At 35.0% G+C, this 25,063-nt stretch overlaps 2 protein-coding genes across 2 annotated transcripts in view; both read left to right on the top strand.

Moving 5' to 3' along the window:
- Positions 1 to 20,529, top strand: part of LOC111056274 (guanylate cyclase 32E-like) — a gene marked incomplete at its 5' end in the record, with an annotated part of 64,747 nt that extends 44,218 nt beyond the window's left edge. Inside the window, 6 exon segments of the mRNA XM_039436867.1 lie at positions 2,426 to 2,531; positions 8,192 to 8,336; positions 11,168 to 11,266; positions 12,274 to 12,399; positions 14,842 to 15,115; positions 19,511 to 20,529. Of these exon segments, the coding sequence (XP_039292801.1) occupies positions 2,426 to 2,531; positions 8,192 to 8,336; positions 11,168 to 11,266; positions 12,274 to 12,399; positions 14,842 to 15,115; positions 19,511 to 19,973 (1,213 nt within the window). The 3' untranslated portion in view covers positions 19,974 to 20,529.
- Positions 20,530 to 23,525: 2,996 nt separating this feature from the next.
- The window catches only part of LOC111059783 (receptor-type guanylate cyclase Gyc76C), a 319,606-nt gene continuing 318,068 nt past the window's right edge, over positions 23,526 to 25,063 (top strand). Inside the window, 1 exon segment of the mRNA XM_039436866.1 lies at positions 23,526 to 23,757. The gene's annotated coding sequence lies outside the window, so the exon portion shown is untranslated.

The following is a 25,063-nucleotide window of genomic DNA, read 5'->3' as shown; positions in this document are numbered from 1 at the left end:
TTTTCCATAGATCCGTGCTATTGTTGGTAACACCGCTATACCCCTATAGTTTTCACATTTATTTCTACTTCCTTTTTTGTAAATTGATGTCATGTGTGAAACCTTCCATTTGGCTGGCATGCTCTCTCCATTCATCACTCTGTGGAACAACACGGTTAGGATTCTGAATAACTTTTCTGAGCCGTACTTGATCAATTCTGGATTGATTCCTCCAGGTCCTGGTGATTTATTATTCTTCAAGTGTTTTATCACTCTTCTCACATCCGCCTGTAACAAAGGAATCTCCTCCCATTCCTGCTCCTCTGATCCCTCCAGATCACCCATAAATTTCTCTCTATCCTCTGTCAGCAACCTTTTATAATATTTCTCCCATTCTCTTGGTTTAATCTGTGACACCGCTACCTTTTCCCTTCTGTTAGTTCGCAGACTCTTTATTACTCTCCAAGACTCTGAACTTCTTGTCCCGCCCAGGTATTGATCAATTTGTCTACAAGTATTCTCCCAATGTGTATTCACCTCTCCTGCAATCAGTCTCTTAACCTCTCTATTCTTATCCATATACTTCCGTCTGTCTTCCGTTTTTTTTGTATTGAGCCACCTCTCATACAGAATCTTCTTGCTCCTTATCTCTTGTTTTGTACCGTCAGATAAATTCAAATTGTTTTTATATTTATGGACCCTCTCATCTTTCTCTCCCAAAGCTTCAAATGCTGCTTGCTGAATACTCTGCGTTATGTGGTCGTAGGTGTCCTCTGGACTATCAAATGAAAATTCCTCCAACCTTTGATCCAACCTACTCTGATAAAGCGCTCTTATACTCTCCTCCTGGAGTAGTTCAAGGTGATATTTTTTCAGTTTTGATTCCGGAGTTTTGCTTTCTTTAACATTAGATTCACCATCTTGCCTGTTTTCCCTTCTATTGCCATTCCAGGGAAACTCCAGTTTGGCTATAACCATCCTGTGATCAGACCCGCATTCTGGACCCCTTTTCACCCGGACATCTTTCACCAGTATTGTTGTTTTTTGCCTCATTATTATATAATCAATAATTGATTTGAGACCCCGTGTCTCTTGTGTCCATGTGAATTTGTGGATCTCTTTATGCCTATAGAATCCATTGAGCACTCTCAAACTCTGCAGTTCACATAGCTCAATCAATCTCTCACCACTATCATTTATACTCTCCTCTCCAAAACAACCCACAACTGTATCTCCAATCCTTCTGCCAGTTCTGCCATTGAGATCACCTGCCAATATGATTTCCTTTCGTCCCTTCATTTCTTCCACATTGACCCTCAAACATTCAAAAAAATTTTCTTTGTCTTGCACTTGACTGTCGTTGGTTGGACCATAAACTCCCAGAATAATTATTTCTCTACCATACATTTCTAGCTCAACTTCAATAATTCTTTCATTAACCGGTTTCCAAGATTTTATAAACCTCTTCAGTTGCTTTCTAATAACTATACCTACTCCAGCTTTGGCTCTTTGGTCCTTATCCACCCCACTCCAGAACAGCAATGTCCCTTCCACCTCCTCACAGCCACTTCCCTTCTTCTTCATCTCGCTAGTCACCAGTACGTCCAAGTTCATTCTATGGAATTGTTGTGTGACCTCCAGTGACTTATTTGCCCATCCCTGCACATTCCAAGTTCCCACCAATAATTTCCTCCGACCCTTCTTGTACTTTTTTGATGGATCCATCCGACTAAAACCTGTAAATCGGTTTCCAATATCTTGAGCATCACTGCCTTCCCCCGTATCCGAATGAAGGCTCCCTCTTGAAGAGGTGTGGATTGCCACCCGGGGATAATTTTTAGCTTTGCTCCCCATATTTTCAACCGTTAGTTTTTTACCTGTGCTAGGTTGTTAACGCCTAACGCCAGAACCCCCTTCAGGAGGACCAGTTGGCTCTTCCGCTCCGTCTGCCATTGTGACTATGTCATCTTCTGCCTTCAGGACCGTTGACCACATAAGTTGTTAGGGAAGGAAAATCTTCCCATGAATATCAGCCGCCCAGTGTGGGTACAGACGCTGTTAGAAATCAGAAAATTCGAAAAGAAGAAAATAAATAAAGAAGAAGAATTTGACCAAGGAAGGCCATCAAGTAAAGAAAAAAGAATGTAGTGCGCGACCAACTGGGTGGCTGAAGCGAGCCACCCCCGCCATCCACTAGTCACGCACTGAAGGAGAATGGCACAAAGCTTAGTTAATGGAAGATGTTAGATTTCTCGCGTTCCCCGGTCGAACCACTGTTGCTCGCCGGTCGATCATCAATCGCTCTGCTGGAGTGACGTTCGGTTGCGGAGCAGAGCGACAGTCTGTACGCACCTTTAGAAATACTCTGAAGCCAGTCTCACATAGGCCTATATCTTGACACTAAAAGTTCAGATATTGAATTAAATAATAAAATTATGACAATACTTTTCCAGGTTGTGGATTTTCTCAACGATCTGTACACTTGTTTCGACTCAACTATTGAGAACTATGATGTGTATAAAGTGGAGACTATTGGAGATGCTTACATGGTGGTGAGTTATGCTATTGAAATTGATATTGGAATTTTATTTGCCAAATAATTCTACAGACATTTCTACAATCACAGAATAATAACAGTAATAAAGTTAACAAAAAGTACAACATTTTAGAAGTATACAGTACAATATAATTACAAAAGATTATGTGATAATATTAAGCAAAGTAATAATATTGGAGATGCTGTCACCTGGTCTTATGGGACATATCTATATATATAAAAGCGAAATGGCACTCACTCACTGACTGACTGACTGACTGACTGACTGACTCACTCACTCACTCACTCGCATAACTAAAAATCTACCGGACCAAAAACGTTCAAATTTGGTAGGTATGTTCAGTTGGCCCTTTAGAGGTGCACTAAGAAATCTTTTGGCAATATTTTAACTCTAAGGGTTGTTTTTAAGGGTTTAAGTTCGTCTTTTAACATGTATATTTTTTCTCCCAATCTCTTAATTATAATTGAAATTTCCATACCATATGTTACTATAGAACTATAATCTAGATAGAGTACCTCTTCGAACAGTTGTTAACTGGCAACTAAATTAATAATTTTGTCAGGTTGGCATTAAGTTGAGTTGACTTTGTTAGGTTGGCACCAAGTTGAATATTTAAATGCATTTATCGCGGAAAAATTGATTGGGCACTGCTACTTCAATCCTGGGAATATTATATTACTAGCCTTCAGGCTCGCTTCGCTCGCCATATCCGTTTAGCCAGACGTTTAGTCTGGCCCCCGACTGGATTGTCCTAACATATGATAAAAATGCTCAAATGAAAAATGCAGGCGAGCGAAGCGAGCCTGCTGATCTCATTCTTGGAAGATCCAGTCGGGGGTCCAGGGGGCGGAGCCCCCTGGCTAGACGGATATGGCGAGCGAAGCGAGCCTGACGGCTAGTACCGTATAAGATTCATATATTTATCTCATATTGATCAGGGTTTTAGAGTTTTAAAATTAAAAGTTCAATGAACAGTATTTTGTCTTTGAACTATCTTTTGCTATCGACAGAAAGATTGTTTATTTTATTTGATGTCAATATTAACGCTAGCTTCTCTCTGTTTTTAATAACAAATAATAACAATCGCTTGTGCGATAGACAGAATATGTAATTGAGATGGCTTTCATGTTTGGCATCGACTGAGTTTATATTAATACCCAAAATTCAGCTTTTGGGGCAGAGTTCGTTTTAATAGGAGTGACAGTAAAAGTCCGGCTGTTCTAGTCAAAAGGATAGATTTTTCTCTTGTTTTATAATACAGTTTTCCTGTCGCATTTCGGGCAGTTTCAAAGAGGAATTGTATTATTGAATAAGACGGGATCTGAACCCATTTCACTAGATCAGTTATTTTGATTTTTAAATAATAAATTAACGTCGCGACATCAGTGATTGCCAAGCAGGAACCCATCTTCGGAAAGGTAGGTGTTATCCTTTTGAGTTTTCTTTTATATTTTCATTACCCCCGTTTTGCGTAACAGTATAACCCAAGTATTTAAATTTATCTGTGCCTTTAATTTCAACGTCATCGTCTACTTTGAGATTCTGCGTGACTTCACTATTTGTTTGCAAGTACTCCGTCTTGTCTAGGTTTATTTCGAGCCCCGCCTCCTTGTATTCTTCCTTCAGCCTACGCATCATGTAACTCAGATCTTCCTCATCCTGGGCTATGACCACTTGATCATCTGCAAAGCAAAGGGTGAACAGATGCTCCTCCCTCATAGGTATTCCCATTCCCTGACATTTCCTTTTCCATGCTGTCAAGGTGTCTTCCAAATAGATTTTGAAAAGAGTTGGGGACGTACTGCAGCCCTGAAGTAGGCCTTTGGATGTTTCAAATGGTACTGTAATGGTTTTACCAATTCTGAGTCCAATTCGATTCTGTTTGTAGAGTTCCTTTGTGGCCCTTATAATACCTGATGATATTCTGAGGTTTTCCATTGCTTTCCACAACTTATTCCTGGGGACGGTATCATACGCTTTTCGGAGATCCACAAATGCCAGGTGTACTGAACGGTTTTTTGCACTTTTCTTCTCTATTATTTGTTGGAGAGTATATATATGGTCAATACAAGATTTACCGACTGAGAAACCAGCTTGTTCATCCCCAATCTTTCCATCTATCTCTTTCTCCAACTTAATCTTCAAGAGTTTTCCATAGATCCGTGCTATTGTTGGTAACACCGCTATACCCCTATAGTTTTCACATTTATTTCTACTTCCTTTTTTGTAAATTGATGTCATGTGTGAAACCTTCCATTTGGCTGGCATGCTCTCTCCATTCATCACTCTGTGGAACAACACGGTTAGGATTCTGAATAACTTTTCTGAGCCGTACTTGATCAATTCTGGATTGATTCCTCCAGGTCCTGGTGATTTATTATTCTTCAAGTGTTTTATCACTCTTCTCACATCCGCCTGTAACAAAGGAATCTCCTCCCATTCCTGCTCCTCTGATCCCTCCAGATCACCCATAAATTTCTCTCTATCCTCTGTCAGCAACCTTTTATAATATTTCTCCCATTCTCTTGGTTTAATCTGTGACACCGCTACCTTTTCCCTTCTGTTAGTTCGCAGACTCTTTATTACTCTCCAAGACTCTGAACTTCTTGTCCCGCCCAGGTATTGATCAATTTGTCTACAAGTATTCTCCCAATGTGTATTCACCTCTCCTGCAATCAGTCTCTTAACCTCTCTATTCTTATCCATATACTTCCGTCTGTCTTCCGTTTTTTTTGTATTGAGCCACCTCTCATACAGAATCTTCTTGCTCCTTATCTCTTGTTTTGTACCGTCAGATAAATTCAAATTGTTTTTATATTTATGGACCCTCTCATCTTTCTCTCCCAAAGCTTCAAATGCTGCTTGCTGAATACTCTGCGTTATGTGGTCGTAGGTGTCCTCTGGACTATCAAATGAAAATTCCTCCAACCTTTGATCCAACCTACTCTGATAAAGCGCTCTTATACTCTCCTCCTGGAGTAGTTCAAGGTGATATTTTTTCAGTTTTGATTCCGGAGTTTTGCTTTCTTTAACATTAGATTCACCATCTTGCCTGTTTTCCCTTCTATTGCCATTCCAGGGAAACTCCAGTTTGGCTATAACCATCCTGTGATCAGACCCGCATTCTGGACCCCTTTTCACCCGGACATCTTTCACCAGTATTGTTGTTTTTTGCCTCATTATTATATAATCAATAATTGATTTGAGACCCCGTGTCTCTTGTGTCCATGTGAATTTGTGGATCTCTTTATGCCTATAGAATCCATTGAGCACTCTCAAACTCTGCAGTTCACATAGCTCAATCAATCTCTCACCACTATCATTTATACTCTCCTCTCCAAAACAACCCACAACTGTATCTCCAATCCTTCTGCCAGTTCTGCCATTGAGATCACCTGCCAATATGATTTCCTTTCGTCCCTTCATTTCTTCCACATTGACCCTCAAACATTCAAAAAAATTTTCTTTGTCTTGCACTTGACTGTCGTTGGTTGGACCATAAACTCCCAGAATAATTATTTCTCTACCATACATTTCTAGCTCAACTTCAATAATTCTTTCATTAACCGGTTTCCAAGATTTTATAAACCTCTTCAGTTGCTTTCTAATAACTATACCTACTCCAGCTTTGGCTCTTTGGTCCTTATCCACCCCACTCCAGAACAGCAATGTCCCTTCCACCTCCTCACAGCCACTTCCCTTCTTCTTCATCTCGCTAGTCACCAGTACGTCCAAGTTCATTCTATGGAATTGTTGTGTGACCTCCAGTGACTTATTTGCCCATCCCTGCACATTCCAAGTTCCCACCAATAATTTCCTCCGACCCTTCTTGTACTTTTTTGATGGATCCATCCGACTAAAACCTGTAAATCGGTTTCCAATATCTTGAGCATCACTGCCTTCCCCCGTATCCGAATGAAGGCTCCCTCTTGAAGAGGTGTGGATTGCCACCCGGGGATAATTTTTAGCTTTGCTCCCCATATTTTCAACCGTTAGTTTTTTACCTGTGCTAGGTTGTTAACGCCTAACGCCAGAACCCCCTTCAGGAGGACCAGTTGGCTCTTCCGCTCCGTCTGCCATTGTGACTATGTCATCTTCTGCCTTCAGGACCGTTGACCACATAAGTTGTTAGGGAAGGAAAATCTTCCCATGAATATCAGCCGCCCAGTGTGGGTACAGACGCTGTTAGAAATCAGAAAATTCGAAAAGAAGAAAATAAATAAAGAAGAAGAATTTGACCAAGGAAGGCCATCAAGTAAAGAAAAAAGAATGTAGTGCGCGACCAACTGGGTGGCTGAAGCGAGCCACCCCCGCCATCCACTAGTCACGCACTGAAGGAGAATGGCACAAAGCTTAGTTAATGGAAAGGTGCCATTCTAGAAATTAAAGTCCAAAGCATGTGGAAGAAGAACAAGAAGGGAGGAGGAAGAAGGGCTTTGGAGAGGAGATCCCTTTTAGTCGCCTCTTACGAACAAGCAGGGGTACTGTGAGTGCAATTCTACTACCCCCACCCACTGGGGGATTTAGGTGATCATAAATGATTTGAATTGAATTGATCATATAAATGACAGAAGCTATAGTGAGGTCCACGTTATAATAGCAGTGAAGAAAGATAGGAGAAAAACGTTGCCAAGTCTCTCCATTTTGCCATTGAGTGTACACTACAGTTGTTACTCAATTCATCCCATTAAATTTAATCTAATAATAATTATCATTCCTCAATTTAATGTCAAATTAATCAAGACATTCTTTTTCCATAATTTGATTCGAAAATAAGCTTGAAATTTGAGAAAATGTAATTATTCAATTGCAAACTGTTGGCAACTGTTTATTCTATTAAATCATTCACTATGAAGAGATAGCAGATCTCGTGTGTATCCAGCGTTATTGAGCTGTCACCAGCTGGCTCAGATCTTGAAAATTTGAATAGTAGTAGACTTGAGATGCGCGGGAACACTAGCGTCTTGTGATCAATTTTCATAACGGCCAGGAAAGTTGTGTGAGTGTTCCACACCAGATTTTTTTTTATCGTAATTACATATATTGTTTTCTCTCCCCCTTACATATTTGGTGGAGGGTCACCGCTTCCTTACATAAATGGTGGAAGCACCTTCCTTACAATGCTCACATGGTGGTGAGTTATGCTATTGTTATACTTTTCAATTCTACAATAATTTAGTTGTGTTTTGACTGATGCTGTAGCATGCTCATCTCTATGTGTACACATCCATTCAAAATTACTGAAAATCTATCACTGGTTGACAATTTGATCATTTAATCAAATTTTCATATTACTGGAAAGTCTGTACATTGAGATTGAAGTATCACATGCTCTTCAATGTTGATTTCCACCACGAACTGCTTATTATTAAATCACTTTTTGCTATTAGAAAGAACGACTAGCTGTCAGATAGACTGTTAGATCTGACTGATAGTCATTCTTTTTATTAGCAAAAAGTGATTTATCATATACTCCTCAGTGTGTTTTATTAATGAGGTTTTTCCAGAGACTTTCTCATAGTAAGCTACCACACAACAATTATTTTATTCCTCGTTCTTTGGTTCATGATACGTCATTTTTCTCATATAAAACAGTTTTCACATTATTCCATAACATTTTTCCAATATTTTATTAAATATTTTGATGTGTTTAGGTAAGCGGGCTTCCTGTGCGTAACGGAGACAACCACGCGGCAGAGATCGCTTCCATGTCGCTTCACCTACTCGAAGCCGTCAAGAGGTTCCAGATCAGACATCGGCCTTCTGACAATCTCATGCTACGCATCGGAATACATTCTGGTTTGTTCTCCTTCAATTACATTCTAATCTATATAAAAAATCAAAGAATCATTCATTCTTTAATGAGCAATATCCTACTCATATTTGTTGAACACTGTACGGAATACATTCTGGTTGGTTCAGCTTCAATCACATTCTAATCTATATAAAAAATCAAAGAATCATTCATTCTCTAATGAGCAATGTCCTACTCATATTTGTTGAACACTGTAATGTTTAAAATTTAAAATTTACTCTATGAACATAGATATTGTGGAATTTCTCTATATCAAGGTGACGAAGTTCCACATAATTTATTTGACTCACTCTGAACAAAAAATACCACTGAAGAAGATGCCTTAGTGCATTTGAACTAAAATTTTACTCAAGTAAATTATGTGGAACTGACAATATCATTTTTATTTACTGTATTGATTGATTGGCCTTCATTCAAACTCTCGCCCACCAGCTTATTTTCCCTTTAAACATTTAAATATAATTATAAACATTTAAACATTAAGAGAAATGCCAATCCGTCGACTTGAATCTTAGACCTCACTTCGCTCGGTCAAAAAATCAAATAATCACTCATTCTTTAATGAGCAATATCCTACTCATATTTGTTGAACACTGTAATATTTAAAATTTAAAATTTACTCCATGAACATAGATATTGTGGAATTTCTCTTTATCAAGGTGACGAAGTTTCACATAATTTATTTGGCTCAGTCTGAACAAAAAATACCACTGAAGAAGATGCCTTAGTGCATTTGAACTAAAATTTTACTCAAGTAAATTATGTGGAACTGACAATATCATTTTTGAGAACTGCATTTATTTATTTATTCATGGAGACAACAGGTAAAAAACCCATTTTTCCTCCTCCACACTATACAATAATTTCCAACATAATACAATTTTCAATAAAAAAAAGATAGAAAATATGAGAAAATAATAAATTATAAAATTATGAGAATGAAATAAGACGAAAAATAGAAGAAATATACAGTCGTATATAGAATAATAAAAATACATTAACTGAATTCAATAAGAAAAAATGCACATATACTTAGTATATAGACGTATATAGACAAGAGGAAAAAAGTGTCTGTGTAATGTACTATCACTAGCCTTTATGAGGATAATTGAATAAAAGAAATGCGAGCGGAAATCACGAAATGATGGACCACATACTACAAGACTAAATCATATGAAATCCTTCGGAATTTGGAGAGGGAGAACCAGAAGATGTCCAAGTGCTCTGAATAAGTATTGAAAATTCTTTGAGCTCTACTTAAAGGAAAGTTATAATGTCTTACCGTTCTGGAGCGAGAAATATGGAATGAAAATCCAGAACCTCCAGCAATGGTGTTTATATATATGTTAATTTTAGAAAGCAGGTAGGAAGAATCAATTTTGTTATATTTAACAGATTGTACAGAAAAACAAGTAATTTAACATCACGTCTTACTTTCATTTTATTTTTTACTTTCATTTTTTTTTATTTACTGTATTGTTTGGTTGATTGGCCTTCATTCTAACTCTCGTCCACCTGCTTATTTCCTATACAATAAGTCTTAAGGTGAGTACAGATTTACGCGCCGCGAACATGAGCAATTCACTTTTAATCAACTGATGCCAAGCTTTTCATATCTGTATCTTACCGTTTCTGTAAAAATACAGATATAATCAGCTGATTAAAAGTGAATTGCTCATGTTCGCGGCGCGTATATCTGTACGCACCTTAATACAAGAACATTATCACATATCAACAATATTACATTTCATGAATAAAACATGACTTGAACAGTACGTATATTCAGATATTTTGCAACATTATCTTTTCATGGTGTAGGCCTAATAGGCCTAGAAACATAAAAAAATTTGTAATCATCATCAAGAAGAAGATATAAGAGTGTTTAAGTCATTTTATATAGATTGATTTGAACTGAGCTGCAGTAGCTTATTCAGAAAATATTAAAAATATTTATTTAAAATTTTTATTTAAAATATATTATTATCTTGAAACTCGTACGACATTTTATACTTTTTATTATTATTATTTTTATTGCATCCCAAACATCCGAATAATCAGACTGGGATAAGTCAAAAAGAGCAACCTAAAGGAGGTTCTCAACACATATCATAATACATTCCTCTTACTTGGAACATTGATAAGAGCTATCAGCTTTAAGGTTACTTCACTTGATGGAAAGCTCTATTACTTGATGGAATGTTCAATTATTTCTATCAGTTTGAGAGAAATTAATTAATATGTAAATAAACATTTAGTACAGAAGATGTGCAGTAGAAGATATCTGTAAGCTATTATAATGTCAGCTAATCTGTTAACTCACAATAAAAGTTAAAATCACTGAATTCTTATGGGATAATTTGATTCCATTAACTTGTATTATTCGTCTTATTTTGGAATCATAAGTGTGTGCAATAAATTTCAAATTTCATTTCATAATTTTTCAAATATTTAATCATCCTGAACTCATGATTCTAAACTCTTCATGATTTTTATAGACTCTTGGAATGTGAAAGATGCTCACTAAATTCCAAAGCTTTGTAATAGCTTTGAGCGATTTACTTGTTAATGAAATCAAATATCATTTATTCAACAAGATACAAACACGAAGCTTACACTTGACAACTTGAAAACTTGTAGCACAGAATAAAGAATACAAAATTATAAAAGTTTTCTATACTTGTGGTGAGAAAATTTGAAAAAGTTTATACTCTAGCCCGATATTTCACCTTATTGGTGAAACATTTTTGTGATTATAAATATTGAACTAAATAAATATATATTATTCAAAGTTATTCAACTATTGCATTGTTTTCAGGACCAGTATGTGCCGGAGTGGTTGGTCTAAAAATGCCTCGCTACTGTCTATTTGGAGATACCGTCAACACTGCTAGTCGTATGGAATCAACTGGAGCTGGTAATTATTAATTATTGATTATAAGTTATATTTAAAATTTACAATCGATCCTCCATATCCAAGTTCAAGGACTACCGTAATGAATTATTGGTTTTATGCTTGAAGAAGAATTTTTAAGAAAGAAGAGGTACTTTCTTAGAATATTGTTTTATATATACCAATTGTTTTTCACTTAAGAAAGTTTGTTTTTCACTTTATCTATTCAAACTCTTGTAATCCCTTGAACTCCTTTAATGCCTTGAACTCCTTTTGTACTCTTTGAACTCCTTTTAATAAGTTCTCTACTGTAAATAGACAAAGACTTCTTTAAAAATTATTTTTCCTGAGGCTTCTGTCCCTTGCAAAAGTCATTATAGTTTAATTATCAGAGTAGTTATAGTCTGAGAGATATTACTTTACACACGGCTCTCACTCGAAGACAGAGAGCCCCGATACTCTTTCCTTCACTAATCACTGCGACTACCTAACAGCATTCTCCATACTTTTGTGTCAACATCCAATTGTGCATGCATGCTTACTCCTCTCCTACAAATTGTGGAAGGAGAAACTGGTTTCCCCTCTTCATGTTAAAAGTAATATCTCTCGGACTATAGTTAACTTCAACTCAGCAACAGCTAATGAAGTACCTTGAAACATATCTCTGACATTGATGAATAATGAATGTTTTGGTAAGTTTTTAATCAATTTCACTAATAATATTAGAAGTAATATATCACTTACTTACTAATATTATTAGAAAATAATATTATGATATATTTTAGTTATTTATTCTCTTGTTTTAAATTTTTACTGTATTCTCATAATAGTTCATTTAATTTGTTTATATGTTGTCAGAATTTTTTTTAAAAACATTCCAATTTCAATCAAAGGACTTATAATAAGTGTAGGCCTTCACTCTTTTGTATTCTTCATTTTTTGTAATTCTTCTAAATTGATCTTGTAGCCTCATTTTCCATAAAAGTTATTTCAATTTACAAATAGTAAATATTATAACGGCATTGTTGCAGCCCTTCGAATCCACTGCAGTTCCCAGTGCAAGGCCCTTCTAGACCGCTTGCAGGGCTACAGGTTCGCCGAACGAGGTCTGGTGGGCATGAAGGGAAAGGGAGAGGTGCTTACCTATTGGCTGCTAGGCAAGTTCACTTACAATGTCTATAGTTATATCTATATAGTTAGGTCATGTCAGAGGCCCTGAAATTGATCAGTTTATTTATTTATTTACAATGCAAATGACACTAATGTAATAACATTGAAAGATAAAATAATAAGATAGTCCTTGTGCTATTTTTCTTCCAAATTTATAGGTGAAAAAGTCTGAAATAAGGTTAGAATTTCTCGTGTACAATTTTGATAAAATTTGCGACCTGAAAACTCTGACACCAGTCATATAAGCCAAGCCTCAAATGGAAATACAACAAAACTTTTTTGAAAATTCATTACAACAATATTAATTGAGTACCAGTATGCTAATAGACAAAAAATTAAAGTGATAATATTTCATTTGTCAATAATTGTACGAGTTTACACGTATACACAGCTGGCGTGAACAATACTTTAGTGTGAAAATACTGCAAATAATCGAGTAAACAAGTTTGGGTGGTTTTAGAGGCCTTTTATCATTTTGAAGTAGAATTCTTCAATTCTATCATCAATTCATCAATCGATTTCTTCGAAGTCAGTTTTGGTTTCCATCTAAAATTATGTAGTTAATATAAAGAAAATAAAAATCTCAGTACCCTTTTTTGAAATATTTTATCACTACATGTTTCGGACATTTATGCCATTTTCAAGTTATCACATGTCCGAAACATGTAGTGATAAAATATTTCAAAAAGGGTACTGAGATTTTTATTTTCTTATATTTATATTACAAGTAGCCCTATACAGGAAAGAGATAAAGATTATATAGGTTAACTAGCAGGAACCCGTGCTTCGCAAGGATCTGTTTTAAAACTTGACGTAATGATATTTTGAAGAATTGAAAATAGCAAAATAAAGTAAAGAGCTGGCTCATGCACGTACGGGATAGGAAAATTATGTTTGACGCATCATCACGTCTGAACTACTGTACTAATTAACTTGAAATTTTGCATATAGATTCTTTATTAACCAAGGATGGTTATAGGCCTATCTTCAATTCTTCAAAATTTCATTATTCAAATTTCAAGTTTTAAAACAGATCCTTGCGAAGCACGGGTTCCTGCTAGTAATAACATATATATCGCCATCAATATTATCATAAAAATATTATTGAGGTTAAGTGGAATCAGGTAGAAAGCAATAATAGTACATATGTTCTTTTTTGAATTTCTATCATATGATTTTGGTATTTCCAATGATTAAACCATATGTTAGAATATCTCATGTCAATCAATAAATTATCTCAGTTCCATAAATGGCATTCACCTTACAATGTTCATAAGCTTACTATAGGGTCCTTTTTCATCCTTTGAAACCCTTAGAGACAAAATATCTCAAAATCCGTTCTTAGTGCGCGTCTAGCATGTTTGAAGAATATTTGTGCAAATTTTTGAGTATGTAGGACAATTAGTTTGAGCTGTAGTGTGATTTTACTATCATTTTCGAAAAATGCCCTCTCCTGAACCCCTGTGCTCCTGATCGAAATTTTCTGCATAGATCTAATTTTTTTTCGTAGCTAAACCAAAAAAGTTCCTCATGACTTTGCTGTGCGATGAGAGGTTAAAAAGTACAAAATTTTGGGGGTGGGCCAGCTCCTTCGGGGGGCAAATTTCTGAAAATCCTTTCTTAGTGGATGTTTTCAGGCTACCATAAACAATCGTGCAAAATTTCAAGTTTTTAGGCTCAGTAGTTTGGGCTGTGGTGTGATTTCAGTCTGTCGGGGCTTAGCCTTTTATAAGTATAGAGATTATGGTTCAAACATAGTGGATCTGCGAAGGTAGAGATTAACGTAGAAGTTAGCTGAGAGTGTTCTACATCTGGTTTAGTTATCAAAAGCGCTTATTAATCAATTTTTTCTGTTTTCAACCAACTCGAAAACATTTGTCCTAAAAATAGCAGACGGCGAATATCTCCCGAACCGTGCGTTATTGGGGGGGAAATGTTACTGAACCAAAAGTGCTTGGAATTCAATTCTACATCATCATAACCAGTAATTGAAATTTTGATCCCCCCTCCCCACGCCGCGGGGGTGTAAGTTGTGAGGGTGCGAGGGGTCAAGTTGTCGTTTACGGTCATGACTAGTTGGCACCTTTGGTCCAGTAGGTGACAAGTTGTCGGGGGGACAACTTGACGGCAATGTTTTTTTTTCAGATTGATTTCTACATGGATGCAGGTTTGATGCCTAGTGAGATCGGACTCCCCATGTAAAAATGAATATTTAAATGTATAATTGTGAAAATGGTATATTTTTACAAGGGTACAAGTAGTCACCCATGGCCGAAATGACCAGGTGTCAGGTAGTCAGGGTGACACCTAGACGGCGACCCGATTGGTTTCTTATATTTTTGTTGAAAGTTTTGTTTTTTTTTTGTATATTAATTGTTGTTGAAGAACCAATAAAGAATTGTTGTTTGATTCATTATGTGCTTGTTTAGGCGAAGAACCAGAATGGCGACAAGCTCGCAGCGACGAACGACGCCGACGCCGCTCGGAGGCCAACGCAAGGCATTGTGCATCGCAACACTGTGTGTCACGACACTGTGCCTCGCAACACTGTGCCTCGGCACACTTTGCCTCGCAGCACCGGAAGTCGATTCGCAACAAGACGGAACTGAACGGATGTCCGCCTGGCGTGCCTCGCAGTTCGCTCAAGAATCGTAACTCAAGCAGTTTTGGGTCACCTTACAGTATCAGGTGCAATTTGTCCAGGTATGTTTTTATTAATTTTATTTCATTCATTAATAACAATAATAAATATATGCCTTTGGCAGAGAAGATAAAGGATATGTGGAAGCAAGAGAGAGTGAATAAAGTGCCTTTGATAATGTCAGCTACAGGCGTTTAAACATGAATTTTGAAAAAACACTTATGAAGTGAAAATGCACTTGAGCTGCGTTTACTCTGAAGTTATTAACAAAATGTGAATAACTCAATCTTTACACATTCTATTAGATTGAACGGAACTTGACAAACACATATGTTCATCATGTGTATGATAATTTATGTTCAATTTAATAGAATCTATAAGGATTAAGTTATTAACATTTTGTTAATAACTTTGGTGTAAACGCAGCTTTACATTGGTTGACAACAACAGGTCGAAACGATCGTAACCACCAATGTACTGTAAGTGTATTTTCACATTTTCATAAGTGTTTTTTTTAAATTCAAGTTTAATTTTAATTGTGGAAAAGTATGGATATGCAACAGAGTATAGGTGTTTATTTATTCATACATTGATACAAAACAATATAATTCTCAACTATGAATGATTGGGAATGGAACAAAAGGCTTAAAGCCCAAAACTGCCCAGGTGTTGTACCAAGGGAACTGCCAGAAAGGTTGCACAGCTTGAGACTGTCTGTATGGGTGCCAAATTTAATGCAGAAAGCAGTAATACTTTACACAGCATCGCTGGTAAGAAGTTTCCTCAATATATACCAGAGTAGAAACAAGGTGTCAGTTTGCTGGAAAAGTCAATGACACCTTAATATGTATGTATCAATGTATAAATAAATGAATATGACCCAGGAAAATAGAGATAAAAGAGAGAATAATAATGATAAATATTTGCCTTTGGCAGGGGAGATAAAAGATATGAGGAAGCAAGAGAGTGTGACGACAGTGCATTTGATAATGTCAGCTACAGGTGTTATACCAAGTGAACTGCCAGAAAGTTTACACAGTTTGAGACTGCCTGTATGGGTGCAAAATTTAATAGAGAAATCAGTAATACTTTGCACAACATTGCTGGGTAAGAAGTTTCCTCAATACACAAAGATATATAACAAGGTGTCATTTTGCTAAATAATAAGCTAATTATTATGACCCATGAAAATGGAGATAAAAAGAAAACTTATAATAATATTGATTATAATTATTAAACGAAAATCCAAATAATATTGAGTAACCTGGCTGTCTCAGGTCAGGTGTCAGAGTATTCAGGTGGCACCTGATGAATTTCAGGGCCTCTGACATGACCTGAAATGACTTTTCACAAATAGAATTGAATAATGTGAATTTATTAATACAGTACGGTACCTAAATTTATTAATACATGTCATAGAATATTTTGAAATAGCATTGACAATCGTCATACATAGTTCAATACACACATAGGCTAATAATTACAGTAAACATATTTATAATAATTTAAAACATTAATTTGAAGATTAATCAGCGCTCGAAGTTTCTCTAATGGATTTAAGTGTTGTAAGGGATATGGTGGGACAATATTGATCAAAATCTCTAGTATGATATAAGTAATAAGAATTACTTGATGATTGATGATGATAATAATTGCATGACTAAGGTATTGAATAAAACTTAAAATCAAGGATATTGAATTGAATTGAAAACATCTTTATTCACAATAACAGATACACGAATATAAGAGAGATAACATATATAAGTGGGAGAATATAAGATAGAGGGAGACAAGACTTTACCAATTTCGGACTATGTGTAACCTTATGTAAATTAGGGAGAGGAATGGCACAAAGTTACCTTATTTTTTCTCTCTCTATCATTTTGATGATGTACTTATTGTATGAATCAATAAAGAATAAAGATAAATTATTTTTCTCTCATGCCACATCTTTTTGCTGCATGTGGAAAGTGACGACTCATACAGCGTTGAAATCTATGTGAGATATACAATATTAAATAAATGAGATAATTGGAAGCACCTATATATGTAACGGGCAATTCTAAATTTGGTACTTTGTTGTAAGATTGAGTCACCTCTTTTATTTCTTACACATTTTATGATACATACCGTATATTGCAATGCATCTACAAACACTACATGCAAAATAAAACTTAGAAAAAATAGCTTGACTATCTCACTCACACACAGTCTTGCTTCCCAGTATTTCAAAGCAAAATAGAGTGAAATACATCGAAGTAATGTAGAATGGAGTAAATTAATAGCAAAGCACAGCAAAAGCAAATCAAAGTAGACAAGTATAGTTGAAGTAGTTGGGTACCGTAACGTCGTTATAAGTCTACAATTATGTCATCTAGACTACTAGAATCTACTCATCTAGATTAGGTCCAGGTGTGAATTTTATAGAATAGTTGGAATATTAAATTATTGAGTATAGAAGGGAAGAGTATAAAAATATTATCTGCACTTAATTCAAATAGTATGTGAATTAAGTTATCAATTATATAAAATATTGTACACAGGCACTGTTAATATACATAAAAATCACACACTTAACACTAAACATAAAAAGTTAGCACATCATTCTATGCTGTCCAACCTGATGCTAAAATACTGTACCAAACTATAATAAAACATTTATTTTGTATTCCTTCACTAGTAATTCTCTGATAATCCAATGGTAGGTGGTTATAAAGATTACAGTGGGTATTAAATAGAAATAGGACAGAAAAAAGTTGTTGCATCTCCAAATCAATTGAATCACTGTCTTTATTTATTCATTCAATTCATTAGGGCACAGCTATGATAAGATTTTATTAGAATGCATTTACACACACACATGAATGAATTTATTGTTGACTCATTGTTCAGTGAACTAAACCCCTTTTACCAATAATAAAACTTGGGAAGGGAGAGATGTGATGTATTGAGAAAACTATATGTTAATTGGAATGTTACGGTACCATAGGATTTAGAATAAATAGTTTAGTCCTAAAAAAATAAAATCTTATCATGAAATGATAAAATCTAATCATAACTGTGCCCTAATGAATTAAATTTATAAAATATAAAGACAGTGATTCAATTGATTTGGAGATGCAACAACTTTTTTAGGATTTAGAATAAATAGTTTAGTCCTCGATCTGGCCTAATGGCATCAATTTAATGTTGTATTTTCTTTTATTGAAGTAAATAAACGAATACTTAACAAGTTAGCAAACAAGGAATCAAATCAAATTTATTTCCAATACTTACAGAAAAACACTTACATAAATATACAATACAATACAATACAAATGAATTTTATTTCCATTAATATACAAATAAACAATCTAATCAATAAAATGTACATAATATCCAAAAATACAATATATGAAATTCACTACAAATATAAATAAATTGCATTTTTCCGAAATTAACCTACTCAACTATGGGAAACCCATGTTCTAGAACAGGTGTAGTAGTAATACAATTAAATTTAGAGTGGGGGTGCGAATATATTGGGTAAGTGAGCTCACATATTGTTCGAAACTATGTTTTCTATATTATGTCTTCTAGTTGTTGTGATCCAGTTTTTAACGGCGCATTTAAATTTTCTTGAGTTTTCTATTATCTTGGAAGTAAACTGTGGAGTTTTGGTGCTAGGTGGTTGAAGTGTCGTTGGTATGTTGCCTTCCTAGCCACGTTCGTGATAAGTAGGCTTCTATTTCTAGTGTTATGACAGTGGTTTCTATTTTGAAAGCTTTCTGGGTTTTTGTGCAGTCTGAAAATAATTTCTAGGGAGTAGAGTTGTCTTGCGTCCATCACACCAAACTCATGATATGTGTGGCAACAACAAATAAATGAATAACAAGTATAATGACTTCACCTCAGTTCAGGTGTCACAAATACAAGTGAACTTTTTGTGTAGTTGAGAAGTTGATATTGTGGTAGTTATTCCTATTGAATGAAAAAGACTAAGAAATTGTCAAAAAAACACAGATTTATTGATACTTAGAAAGACCGGTTTCGGTTATTACACCATTGTCAATCTCTGATAAACGGAGATAAACTTGATAAACTTGTTTATCAGAGATTGACAATGGTGTAATAACCGAAACCGGTCTTTCTAAGTATCAATAAATCTGTGGTTTTTTGACAATTTCTTAGTCTTTTTTATTCAATAGGAATAATTACCACAATATCAACTTCTCAACTACACAAAAAGTTCACTTGTATTTGTGACACCTGAACTCAGGTCAAGTCATTATACTTGTTATTCATTCATTTATTTGTGGTTGTCACACTTATTATGTGAGTGTTTTTCTGTAAGTACCTATTGGAAATAAATTTGATTTGATTCCTAGTTTGCTAACTTGTTAAGTATTCTTTTTCATTCAAAATACAAGTGAAGTTTTCTGTCCCAAAGTATAAAAATGAATTTAATTTCATTCCAGATGCGCCAGTCTGGAATCGCCGAAGAAACTGCGATTCGCCAGCAACCAGATGCTGGAGTTCAGCAGTCCCTACCAGAAATGCAGTCGAGACCCCCTCCTCGAAGTCATCACCGACAGCAGTCCCGGTAAACGCCGGCCTTCCGGCACACTGACGGCGCCCGGTGTGGACGCAGCCGAGCTGGTCTGCGACAGTCACCTCAGTGCATCCTGTCCCTGCATCGAGAACATACCGCCGCCTTCACCCCCGAAACTGCTGAATCTGCAGAATATCGATCTGGATAAAATGGCGGCAAGCAACAGTGAACCTGTCTTGTTTACAGTTTCGCCCGTCATTTCAAACTCCAACAGCCTCATGCTGGATCCTTTGTTGCCTGCTAAAGACTCCTATGAACATTCCAGCGAGGAACTCAGTGAGGGTGTTTCATTACTGCATAAAATGGGTGAAATCAGAACTATGCAATAGCAGTGGTTGATAGGGGTTGACAGGTTTAATTGACCAATAATATTGTTGTAATAATAATAATATCGAGTGACCTGGCTGGCTCAGGTGTGGTGTCAGAGTTTTCAGGTCGCAACTGATCAATTTCAGGGCCTCTGACATGACCTAACGACTGCTTTTTAGGCAGCCGGGACCGGCTGCTTAACGTGTCCATCCGAAACACGGGAATATTGTTGTGATCAATTGTCATGGATGATTTTCTACACTGAGATGCAGTATGAGACATGAAATCATGGTTGAAGATGATCTGTTTTGGAGTTTCTATATAAAATCAGTGAACTCATAATTAGTGGTTGATTGGGGGTGACAGGTTTAATTGACCAATATTGGTGATGATTGATAAATTTGATTATTGTGATCAATTGTCAAGGATGATTTTTTACACTGAGATGCAGTATGAGACAAGAAATTATGGTTGAGAATGATTTGTTTTCGAGAGGCTTTTGGAGTTTCTATATAAAATCAGTGAACTCATAATATGTAATAGAGGTTGATTGGAGTGACAGGTACAATTGATAAAATATTGAATGAAAAAGACTAAGAAATTGTCAAAAAACCACTGACTGAAAATCAGTGGTTTTTTGACAATTTCTTAGTCTTTTTCATTCAATATGAATTATTACCACAATATCAACTTCTCAATTACAAAAAAAGTGATAAAATATTGTTGAGGATCAATTTCTGTGAACAAGAGAAGATAAATTATTTTGGAGAGGCTTATGAAGTTTCTACATCGACTGGTTCAATTGGTAAGGGTTGAATTTCTCCAGTAGAGGTGCTGTACAAAACAGGATATCATTGTTAAAATATATTCGAATATATATTGGAATACATTTTCATGATAAGCCTGGAGACGCTTTTGAAGTTGCTGCCTAATATGAGTGCAATCATAACTATGCAATAGATTGCATTGATTGATTGGTGTGACAGGCTCAATCGATAAATATTGTTGAGCATTAATTTCCCCAGTGAACAATAAGAGAAGATATTATTGTTGATATATATTTGTTCTGAAGAGGCTTTTGAAGCTGCTGCATTGACAGGTACAATTGATCAATGTTAAATTTATCCAGTGGTGCTGCTTTATAATATTCTTAATATCATTGTTGAAATATATTTGAATACCTACATTTGATTAATAAGTCTGGGGATGCTTTCGAAGTTGCTGTATAAAATTAGTAAACTCAGAAGTATGCAATAGCATTGGTTGATGATTAAATGATTTATCCAGTGAGATGCAGTAAAAGATATGAATTATTGTTCAAATATATTATTTTGTTCTAAAGAGGGTTTCAAACTACCCAAATAAGAATGAAAGTATTTAGATGTACAGCTATTCAAAAAATCAACCCTTTTGTTGATATCAAACGTGATTTTATCTCATAAAAAACTTGACTTACACATGGAAAACATTGACTCAATTGAATTAATTCTTTGAAGATGAATATTTCTCAATGATAATAAACTAGTATCTTTCATTTAAATTGTATATAAAACTCCATTTCCAATAACAGCCTTGGCATACGAATGCTCCAAAATATTGCTGTAAATGAATATCCTTAATAATTGTGACAACGTCCTACTGCAATGTATATAATTTTGAAATATATCGATCATACTCTGGGGCGAATTCATCTTCTAACTAAAATATAAGATAAATATTATAGCAACTCTTGTGATAGGTAGACCATTATCTAGTATAGTGTGAAACTCTAATAAATATAATGTTCACTTTTGAAATGTGAAATAATATTTTTCAACTTTTAAACTATATTATAATAAGCTGTTAAATGTATCTGAATAAAATATAAACCTTTAAAGAAACTCTTATACAATGTTCACTTTTGAAATGAGAAATAATATTTTTCAACTTTGAAACTATTATAATAAGCTGTTCAATGTATCTGAATAAAATATAAACCTTTAAAGAAATATAATAAATGAAACTAAATTACTATTATCGTATAAAGTTATGTACTTATATTTTTTATTGTCTAGTCATAGTAAATCTAAAAAATGTGTATTCCAAAGAGTTTTTAATTGTTATATTATTTTGACAGCATATATGCTTCAATATTGTTATAATTTTTATTCAAGTGTAATGTTAATTATCACAATGTAAATTCGAAAGTTTCATTTGTAATAAAAAACTATTTTTATTGAGTTGTTTTGTGTGTTATTTATATAACGTCACTGACCTAGATCTTTGAATGGGTGGATAAAAAAATTATCAATTGGTGGTACTAGAAATGATAGCTTCATGAACCAGGAATTAATCTTACCCTTTATAATATGAGGATGTAATCAATCTATATTGAAACTGGATGGAATAAAAAAAAACACTCAAGAATAAACTCAACATTTTTTAACAAATTAGACTCATGATACATGATTTTAAACCGCACGAATAAAACTGTGTAGAATTTGACAACATATGTGTGCTTTTATTCAATTTTAAACCGCCTTGAAGAGCTAAGAAGAATAATCTATGATTGATAATGGTAAGGAAGGATCTGTTTGTTGATCATTATTCCAAAAGTTATGAGAGGGTTTAAAGTGTAGATCTTTTTGAGGTGTCAGAGCCGTTCGCTCCACTAATGATTAAATACAGATACTGAAATTAGGCTCATTAAATGGGTGATTCAGAAAGAGCATGATTTTAGGAACCTATATCTACCTAAATCTAAATTATATTTTATACCTGTGGGCAAAATCACAGTGTATGAATAATGAAATTAGTGATGATTTCACTAGATGAAGAAAAAATAAAAAGATGTCAAGATAAAAAAAAAGTTTCAAGGTATGACATTTGTTACGGTATCAGGTCTAACCTGGAATTTGAATTATGTATTTTTTCTTTCCTAAATTGTAATGTTTTCGAACTAATAAACAAATTTGAATATATTGACTTGACTAAATGAATTCAAATGTATAGACAAGAGACAAGAACCATACGTTTATTACAATCAAAAAGTTATACTGCGTTTAATATCCACAACAGCTTCAATCCTGGAGATAGTTCCAAGCCTGGCTGGTAGGTGTCGCTAGTTGTACGAAACTCGATCAGCAGTCATCAACAATGCAATGACAAACAAGTTTTCATTCATGGTGCAGCTTCTACAGAAAAAATACCTTCTCATGCTTCCAACTGCTGCAAACTCCTATTATAATAATTTTAGAATTTAGTATTTCATTTTCCAGGTGAGCTACCGTACCCAGTACTTCAGTTTATTGTTTATTGTGGATAAATGAGTTTATTGAAGGGTCCTCAACTTGACGTAATAGACCAGTGGAAGTTGGGATTATGTAACAGTCAGTTTGTGCATTGTCTGGAAGACTGAGCTTCAAAAAATATATATAAATTATTCATGATATGATGGTGATATTACTAGTTTTGAAAGTTGTTGGAAAACAGCTTTGTTTTGAGTTTTTGGAGTTGCGTGATGGTAAATTTCCAGTCTGCGCAGGTCTCAAACAAGTTGCCGAGTTTTGAAGGGAATGTTGCCGCAGTTGGGTTGGCAACATGCGGTCTATCATATGTTGCTGCTTATCGCATCTTTCTCTGGGACATTGAATTCATTTTACGTCTGTTGTTGTGTGTGCGGTAAGCAACAAGTTGAAAGTGCGTGAACTTGAGTAAACTTTGTGAAACTTTTGCGAGTCCTCCAAACAAGTGTCTTTATTATTGTGCAAACATTCCGAGCGATCTTTACAGTGGAGCTCTTCACGTTCACCTGGAAAGTGCTAGGTAAATCTGTAGCGAGTTGAGTTAGGTTATAACTAGTTTGTAATTAAACAGTAGCAATGGCCATAAATTTTATCTCATGGCGTCTTGCTACCAAATGATATTTTATCTCTAAAACAGTCTCTTTTATAATCAACGTTCGTTGAAAATACTCCACCACAGTTTCCCTCAACTTCAACACATCATATTCTATCAGTTTCTACTCTATTTTTAGTTGAAAATTCACTTCAAAACCCCAGTTGAGCTCCAGCTAAAGTTGTAGAAAGTTGTAGAAGCGTTCTCAATTCTACAAATCAGAACCGTGATGAAACTTCTCCATTGTTACATCATTTTATATTAGTTTATCTTGAGAAATTGGGTATGTTCGAAAATAACTCAACTTAACCTAAAAGTTTACTAGATGTTCTCGCTCTGATAAGAACGTTGACGTTCTATACACAATATATTTCGTTTTCTCTTCCATTTTGAGTTTGATACGTTGATTCCTTTGTAATCATTTTACGTTGATTCCTTTGTAGTTTTCAGTGTAGAGTTAGTATTCATTGTAGACTTTACAGACCCATGGGATTCTGTAAACTTGAAGAAATTTATTGCCTTGTTACTTTTGTCTTGTGTAGTTAGTAATCCTTATGTTTTCAATTTATTAATGTTATTAGTTTGTAAGTTGTTGAGTTGTGGGCAGTGTTTGCTTTGATAGTTCAGTTAGACTGGATCCTTTGGTTTGGTCGCCTCAGTTTCACAATGTTTACTCAAGGGCACGTATATGAGATGTGTTGAAACATGATCTAAAAATAGATCCCCCGTTTTGACCTCTCTGGCTGTCCTCGGGAGTCTCTCTCTTTAACCGGGAGACGTTTCATTTTTTCTCCGATAAGTTCAACTTTTTATCGTGAACAACTTTGTCAATATTATTATTTAACTCGTTCAGAATTATTTCGATTCGAATATCCAGACTAAACTCTAGAGTCTTAGTCAACAAGTTATCAGTGAATAGGCGTTATACAGTGAATAGGCTACTCGAGAATGAAGTGTTTTGTGATCTTTTTAATGGATTGTTCGTAGTATCAGTCTAGTTCAAAATCGGATTTTTTCTTTCTTTGAGCAATATTATGGTAAGTTTTGATCGGTTTTATTTTTGTTTTCTCTCATTTTTCTTGTTCCATCCCCATATGTTTTCTTTATAATTATGTTTTATTTTGAATGTAGTATTAGGCTACCGTACTAAATTTTACCATATAATCGATCCCTCCATATCTTGAATTCTTCTGTAGTTCTGTACCTTGCCGAACTTCTAAATAGGCTACCATAT

This window comes from Nilaparvata lugens, chromosome 10, assembly GCF_014356525.2.
Source record: "Nilaparvata lugens isolate BPH chromosome 10, ASM1435652v1, whole genome shotgun sequence".
NCBI lineage: Eukaryota > Metazoa > Arthropoda > Insecta > Hemiptera > Delphacidae > Nilaparvata > Nilaparvata lugens.
The sequence above is the reverse complement of the archived record's forward strand: the minus strand, read 5'-3'. Positions and strand labels throughout refer to the sequence as shown.